The 8,701-nt window shown below is 40.9% G+C and overlaps 1 protein-coding gene and 1 non-coding gene across 2 annotated transcripts; both read right to left on the bottom strand.

Annotated features, from left to right (window-relative positions):
- Window positions 1–1,292: 1,292 nt before the first annotated feature.
- Window positions 1,293–8,324, bottom strand: rpl30.S (ribosomal protein L30 S homeolog). The gene is given in 5 exon segments (NM_001087152.2): window positions 1,293–1,377; window positions 1,801–1,931; window positions 4,368–4,513; window positions 8,119–8,163; window positions 8,291–8,324. Coding segments are annotated over 4 exon segments (351 nt in total). The 5' UTR covers window positions 8,140–8,163; window positions 8,291–8,324; the 3' UTR covers window positions 1,293–1,324.
- LOC121395295 lies at window positions 1,635–1,765 on the bottom strand. Its single transcript, XR_005962386.1, has one exon. It is a non-coding gene; the product is annotated as a small nucleolar RNA SNORA72 (small nucleolar RNA).
- Window positions 8,325–8,701: the final 377 nt, after the last annotated feature.

Here is an 8,701-nt window from a genome sequence, read left to right as displayed (position 1 = left end):
TTGTAGTTCTTTTCCGTTTATTTCCTTTACTTTTACAAATCAAAAGTGTTTGTGTATTTCATGTGTGGCCCCAGATATTTTTTCTTTTTCCAATGTGGCCCGGCAAGCCAAAAGTTTGGACACCCCTGATGTAGGAAGAGAGCTGCGCAGCCAACGCTTTACATCTAAGGGACCAATGGCAGTGTCACTGTGCAAAGAAGTGCCAATGCACAGTAAAAGAAAAATACTGAGTGTGCCAACTTGCCTTATTTTTCACTTCCACTTAGACACTCTCCCTTACCTGTGCTCATCACATTTGGCAATCAATTAAAGGGCATGTAAAGACAAAAAAATAAAATCCCGTTTTTACTTTCTTTAATGAAAAAGAAACCTATCTCCAATATACTTTAATAAAAAAATGTGTACCTTTTTATAAGAAAACTGACTGTATGCAGTGAAATTCTCCCTTCATTTACTGCTGTGGATAGGAATTGTCAGATGGTCCCTAACTGCTGAGCAGGGAAACAATCATACTTATGAACAGCAGGGGGAGCCCCCGCCTTACTTCCCAGCCATGCAGAACTCAAGCAGCTTTGTTTATGACGATCCCTAAGCAGCCCAGACCACACTGAGCATGTGCACAGTCTTAGTCTTGCAAAGATGTTTAACAAAGTTACAAGATGGTGACCCCCTGTAGCCAACTTTGAAAGCATAAATTATTTGTTTGATTAGGCTTGTGGTGCAGTAAGTTCATGTTTATATTTAGTATACAAAATACAGCATTTCTAGCCTTATTCTATTTTAGACTTTACATGCCCTTTAAACATTTGCAACAAAGATTACTCATCTTTTCCCACCTCTCTGCTGGCAATTATATGTCCATCACATATTTCAATCATTCCCCTTCAACCCACAAGAAATTCTGCCCACTAGTCCTCGCCAAGTCCCACAATGTCTCTACTGCTGCACCAGTGTAAAGTGCTTCTCCGGTTTTATTGCAACAACTCTGCACTCTCTCCTGTCACTAAGCCATATATGTTATCCATATATATTCTTTATACAGCTGGGTACCTTCATACAACCATCTGCTTGTTAGTTTAATCGCATACTATACACTAGAGTCCTGCACGGAACCAATTTTTAGGGATGCACCGAATCCACTATTTTCAATTCGGCCAAACCCATGAATCCTTCGCAGCCTCACATTTCACAAAGGGAGCCGACAGGCAGAAACAGATCCCCGGTCTGTGGGACTTGCCCAAAGATGTGAAGACAACTAAAGTCTGATCATTTTGACAGCAGAAACATTTTGTGAAACCAGTTTTATTTTGAACAGTTTTTACATTTATTTCTCAATGGCCTGTTGCTCTGGCATGCTTCTGATTATGTCTGAATCACCTGCAAAAATAAAAGCAAAAGTTGAATTACATTATTCTTAATTAGCAGGGCTGTCCCCTTGCAATGGGCCCACTCAACAACCCCCCCCCTCAGACTCCCCCTTCCCCTATCTACCCTAGTATACCCCATTCTGCCAAGACCCCAACCATGAACCACCCAAACACACTACAAGTCACAGCCCCGTTTGCACATTGACAGCTCTTGGGGGAACTAGGTCATGTGAAGTTATTAACCAGTCAAGCTAGTATCTGGAATATAGATGTAACTAGCATTTAAGCATCAGAACCAGATTAAAAGCCAGCTCTGAGGACACTGTCTAGTATCAGTCTAGCGAATGTCTAGCCCGGATCTGACCACGACCAGATCAATCCAGCGAGAATATTCGCAAGTGGAACAGTAGTTTGAGATGCAATATATCCGTACCTGGATCAATAATAGCCAGTGTGCATACTCTGTAGTACTTTCCGCAGGCTGTACCCAATTCAATGTTGTTGCCGCTGTAGTGGTGCACACCAGTCTTTGCCAACATTGCATAGTACTCAATCTCGGATTTCCTGCAAAGTTAATACATGTTGAAGCAATGTACATTTTACAATACATATAGAAAAAGACATTCAAAAAAAAAAAAAAAAGCGTATACTGTTAAAAGATTATAGGACACATGTATGAGTGCATAATGATGCCTTTTTTTTTTACAGCTTTTCTTATCCACAGAGACAATTTGCTGTTATAGGGAGATAAATGAACATGACTAATGTTAGGGGGAGCTGCTCCCTAAAAACGAATTATGCTAACCCCACAAGAACAGATCAAGTCCATGAGGTTAAAGCCAGTGGCCATGGAGGGATATAATGGCCAATAAAGACAAGGATGTTCTTTCAATCCACTCAACAGCCTAAAGCCGCAGATATTGGTCCTATAGACCGATGTGTCTGACAGTCACTGTTTTTAGGGAACCAGGGTCAGTTATCCTGAAATTATACACTACAGGTGCGTCTAACTTTTTTAAAGCTAATGTAAAGGGTAACTACTACCTGTAAAGTGGCATGCAATTATATTGAAGCCATAGCAGCACTGCAAGAGATGCCCATATAAACAAACATACCAGCTTAAGACAGTACGTTTAAAATGATCCGGGGCTCTGTATGGATAATCCTGTAAATGTCACTGTTGCTACTTTGTGCAATACACTAACATGCACCATCATTGTGTTCAGCAAGTTTCCATTATAAAACGCCAGTACCGAACTGGTTGCTAGGGTCCAGTGTATCCTAGTGAATATGCAGCAATTTGAATGCGAGAATTGAATATGAACTGAATAACTATACCAAGTAACAAAAAAATTGTAGCCTCAAAGCAACAGTTTTTGGCTCCATAGTCCCCACATTTATGAGGAGCAGCTGTAAAGTTGCCAAGAACAAGAGATTCTATAGCATATTGTACAGCCCCTTCCCATTAAAGGGGTAGCTTACCTTTAAGCTATTGATTTTCATGCCCTTTAAAGGCATCAGTAAAACATCTGCTTGTTTGGGCAACCGCTCCAAACTATTGGGTCCCCATGCAGTGTGTCTTGCAAGCCACATTAAAGGAGAACTAAAGAAGTAGCTAGAAATGTTGTACATTAGGTTTTGTGCTTCTGTAGCAGCCCAAGGCAACCACAGCCCTTTAGCAGTAAGATCTGTGTCTCCAAAGATGCCCCAGTAGCTCCCCATCTTCTTTTCTGCTGATTCACTGCACATGCTCTGTGCTGCTGTCACTTACTGAGCTTAGGGACCCACTCACAATATACAGTACACAGAATAGAAATGTGACAATATAAGGCTGATTAGTAATTAATACACATAATTACTACATGGCAGCACAGAAACCAGTGCAACTAGCATCATAACAATTAGCCCTGTAGCATCAGCTTAGATTACATCCAAACCTCATTTTCTGCTGGATAATTAGTGACGAGCCCTAAGCTTAGCTTCTCAACAGCTGCTCAGAGCCCACTGAGCATGTGAGTGTCACAGACACTTTCCAAGATGGTGACCCCGTGTGACAAGTTTGAAGTCCTGGATCATTGCTGCTATTGACAAGCTGAAACTTTAGGCTGGTGCAATAAGTTCTGTATATAAAATATGGCATTTTTAGCCACTCATTTGTAGGGTTCAGTTCTCCTTTAACAACCATTAATGATCAAAATGCAAAAAAAAGAATCTTTTAAAGGGGACCCGTCACCCAAAAAAAATTATTCATATCACATCAGTCAAGCAAAATGAACTTTAATAACACTATATAAATTATTTGAATCTTGTTTGCTCCAGTCTGGGAATTCATAATTATAGCAAGCAGGCAGGAGCCATTTTGTGGACACTTATTAAGGCAAGCCTTGTATCATCTCAGAATCTTGTTTGTGCACCAGAATGGGGGACCCAATGTCCATCCCCATGTACTGGCTACACAATCAAACAGTGCAGAGAACAGGGGAATGTGGGGAGAGCAGTGACATCTAGGAAGTGCTGAATGGAAAGTGAAAGTAATTGCCTGCCCCGCCTCTATGCCCAGGGCAAAGAGGAGGGGCAGATTATTTGATTGACAACTGAGACGTTTAAATGAGCTTAATACAGCTATGAATGCTTTAATAAAAAATAGGATTTCATGTTTAATTTGAAAAGGACTAATTATACAGCTGTGTGTCTGGGTGACAGGTTCACTTTAATTACTGGTAGTTCATATTGTATCTTAAACATATAAAACTCAGACATAAAGAACCTTTAGGAGGAGGGAATTTCTCTTTTCAAATCTGGGAACTAATCTCACAGTTTAAAGAGTCCAATAACTAACTTACTATGTATGTATGTATGTATGTATGTTATAACACCATGACATTGTCTGGAAGAAGACTTACTATTTAGCCCTGAGAAGCCTGAAACACTCACTGATTTGGGGGACACAGAAAAGGTACAAAATGTTTTAATAACTAAATTCAACACGGAACAACTCACCTCAGAGCTGGGCAGTTGTTGGCAAGTATAACCAGCTTAGCTTTGCCCTGTCGGATCATTTTCAAGGTCTGCTTATATCCCAGGACATATTTGCCACTTTTCATCACCAGCTGAAGCCTAGAGTTGATAGACTCCAAAGACTTTTTCTATTAAAAAAAAAAAAATTATGACTTTACAGCAAAAGCAGAAATCACGGCTTATGGATGGCCAGTTACCCAGACAAGGCAAGCCTTTTTTTTATCTTTATTTCTATATCCAACATCTGGACTTTATGACCCAATTTTAGAAGTAATGCTGGCAATAATCTAATACTCAGCATCTAAAGTGAGTAACACCAAAAATGAGTATTTAAGTAATGAAAATACAGTATAATGTTCTGATCTCAATTAACTGGCAGAACTGGTGTGTTCTTCAGAAACTATAGTTTATACAAACAAGCTGCTGTGTAGCCATGGGGGCAGCCATTAAAATCTGAAAAAGTAGAAAAGGCACAGGATACACAGCAGAGCTCTGTAGTATACAATGGGATTCTTCAGACACTTGTTATCTACTGTGTCTCCTGTGCTTGAATGGCTGCCCCCATGGCTACACAGCAGCTTGTTTATATAAATTATAGTAGTACTTATCTGTTATCTACTGTGTATCCTGTGCTTGAATGGCTGCCCCCATGGCTACACAGCAGCTTGTTTATATAAACTATAGTAGTACTTATCTGTTATCTACTGTGTATCCTGTGCTTGAATGGCTGTCCCATGTCTACACAGCAGCTTGTTTATATAAACTATAGCAGTTTCTAAAAAAAAAAAAAAAAAAAAAAACGTTTTACCAGTGCAGGGCAACACTACTTTGTTTCACTATAAAACTTTTCTGGATAAGAAGGGTATGTGAAAAGCTCATTTTCTAAAGGTCCCAAAGTCCATGATGCAAAAGACAACATAACTTTACAGACTGAAAATATATTCACGTTTTTACCAAACTAGAGCAAGTCCCCATGCGCTCTCAATAAGTTATGTATATATGTCTCCAATTAACATAGGATTCAATTAAGCAATCCTCATGGGGCCAAACCAAATCTGCAATTTGACAATGAATTGTAATTCAATACCATTATCTTCACATACAGAGGGGGGACATACCCAATCCTTCCCAATATATAGAATCGCTTCAGAAAAACAACTCGGGGCGATTGGATAAAGTACATACATCGGCAATGCATTTCTGTGGCACTCACTATCCAGCCTTCATTCTCCAACATATGAAACACCCATTAGGCCAGGCACTACAGGTATGGGACCCGTAATCCAGAATGCTCTATACCTGGGATTTTCCAGATAATGGATCTTTACATAATTTGGATCTCCATACCTTAAGTCTACTAGAAAATCATGCAAACAATAAAACCAATAGGCTGATTTTGCGTAAAATAAGGATCAATTATCTTAGTTTGTATGAAGTACAAGGTACTCTTATTCAAGAAAAATTTGGATTATTTGATTATAATGAGTCTGTGGGAAATGAGCTTTCTGGATAAAAGGTTTCTGGATAACTGATCCCATACCTGTACTGTTAAAACCCAGTTTGCATTCAAGCCTACAATCAGTCAGTATAAAACCAATACACATCTTTTACCGTATCTCTTATTGTACTAAAGGAACAGTAACACCAAAAAATTAGTGCATTAAAGAAATTAAAATATAATGTACTGTACTACTGTTGCCCTGCACTGGTAAAACTGGTGTGTTTCCTTCAGAAGCACTACTATAGTTTATATAAACAAGGGGGGGTGTAAGATATTTATCGACAGATCCAATATATCTTTTAGGGGGATCCTTTTGCCTAGCAGATGTATTAGACCTCACCATGCCAGAACTAGGGGTAGGCAGCGTAGGGAGCAAAAGCTGGGGGGGGGGGGCACCAGGCACGTATCCCCATGTCCGATCCCCTCTCTCCAAGCAGCAAATGCATGCGACCGGGTAATTTGCCTGTTCCTGGAGCTCACTATTAAAAATCACCATGTCATTAAAATCATCATGTCTCTCTACATGCAGGATTTGTGGAAAGTGGTTATTTTGTTCGTACTTGAATGAGTTATTTGAGTGAGCTGTAATACATCTGCTAGGAAAGGAAGGTCCACTATAAAATATATTGGATCTAACTGTCAATGAATATCTGACACCCAACTGCTGCATGAAGAGAGAATGAAGAGAAACAAGTGCTGAGAGAGGAATAGTGAACATAAACTTGATATTTAACAAACGGTAAAGAATTTTTAATTGTGTTTAGAAAGTTTCCTATTTCAGTATTCCGAAGCTTATATTAAATTTCATTTTTGTGAAAGTTCCCCCTGAACGTGAATATAACCTCTAGTGGGGGTCCCTAACCTTAACTCCCCCCCCCCCACGAGCCACAAATATATGGAGTTGAGAAGCAACACAAAAATGAAAAAAGTCCCTGGGATGACAAATAAGGGCTATGATTGGCTATTTGGTAGCACTTTTATGGCTGACAAGAGCAGAGTTGCCAGTTTTCCAGCCAAATTGGGCTACTAATTTATATAGAGTCCAGGCGGGTTTTGAAAGTACAAACTAGCCAAGGTGCAGACTTGGGCTACTTTTTGGGCCTGTGGCGGTTTTGTACTTTGGAAACCAGCCAAAGTTTTCTCTTGCCCAATGTGCCGAGCCTTCATCTCCCAAGGCACTGGGTAAGGTAAGTGTGCCAAGTTTAATGTAAGACTACAATACCCAGCATGCAAAGGGACTGACTTGTGTAGAAGTCGGGAGGTACCAGTTTTTGGGCTCTGTACCCCCAGTCATGTCCCTTTTTTCTGTGACTTTCCTCAATTTTAGACAAACTGACTAGAGGTTGACCTATTTTACCAATATTTATTAAAATGGTCTATGTATTAGGGCCCCTATACCTTCTGGGTGACGAGTGAATCCGTCACATTTTTCTTCATAAAAAAAATTGGCAAAACTTAAAAAGGTGTATTTTCACGTATATATTCATTTTGTTTTTAGACTTTTTTTCACTGCACATAATTGTTGCTGTTTTTGGGCTACTTTTGAAGCACCTCTTGGCTAGTTTTGGGCTGGTTTCATAGCCGACGTTGGCCGAGTTTGAACATTAGACCTGGCAACACTGTACAGGAGGCTCCATTGGACAGTACATCTGCCTTTTATACAAGTAAAGCTCTGAGGCCGGAATTTAAACATTAAGCACCTGCTTTGAGGCATCAGAGATCAACATCCAATGGGCTAGCGAGCAACATGTTGGGGATCAGTTCACTACAAGAAGAAACAGTGGGAGCCCTAAAGCCAAGGGTCACCAAGAGGTGCAGCCCATTCCAGCAGTAAAGAAGTTAGAACAGAAGAAAAGCTTCAGCCTTTATCTGGGGCAGGTAATGGACAGTGCCAATCCTCAGGGCTGTGACAGGCTGTTAGTGGGATAAATTACAGCCTATAATGATGATACTTCTATTAAACTCATGAGTTACTGAGGGGAAGGGGATGCTGCACTCTGTATAAGGTAATATAGTATAATGTGCTTCTGATCCCCCCGCTGTCCCACATGAGCTGCCCCTTCCCGGCACACACAGGAGCGTGGGGACATAGGACTAACACATTATACAGTCACACAGGGGGGGGCGCTCCGGGTGAATAACATCACGTGTTTCAGCGGCGAGTTATTAGGAGCCCAGGGTATTCCAAGTTATGAAGCGGATGCTCCACGTGAGAGACGAGGCCTCACTCACCGTCTTCTTGGCGGCCACCATGATTGCAGCGCGGGGATGCCGGACCTGATAAAGAGACGGAAATACATGTTCAGGCTCGGGGAGATTTCACTCTTTCCGCTAAACCCGATAGCGACCCGCTGGCTAGCCCAAAACACCGCCAAAACCAAAGGAAAGCAGGAGCGCGACTCACCAGAGGTGTAGCTCCAAGATGGCCGGGGAGCGAGAAAGGAAGGAGCGCCCACAATGCAACGCTTTTGAGCTAAGGACCGCCCACATGGGGCAGGAGTGGAAGGGGCTGGGGAACGCACGCTGATTTGGAACGCAACGTTACGGAGCAACGATGGGGTTTGAGGGGTTGAGGGAGTTTTCATAGTCCTTTAGTATCTATTCTATTCCTTGTCTAATTATTGCTGAACACTATGTCACACTAGGTCCAAGTGGTTTAAAGGAGTGGTTCACCTTTAAAGGAGACATTTTGTGTAAAAAATGAGAATGTAGATACTCATTTAGATATAGAAGAATTGTGCAAAAAAAAAAAAAAAAAGTTAGTGTTTCGGGCTGATTTATTGAATATTTCTGCAAAAACCCTAATAATCCCTCC

Source organism: Xenopus laevis, chromosome 6S (assembly GCF_017654675.1).
Source record: "Xenopus laevis strain J_2021 chromosome 6S, Xenopus_laevis_v10.1, whole genome shotgun sequence".
Taxonomy (NCBI): domain Eukaryota; kingdom Metazoa; phylum Chordata; class Amphibia; order Anura; family Pipidae; genus Xenopus; species Xenopus laevis.
The sequence above is the reverse complement of the archived record's forward strand: the minus strand, read 5'-3'. Positions and strand labels throughout refer to the sequence as shown.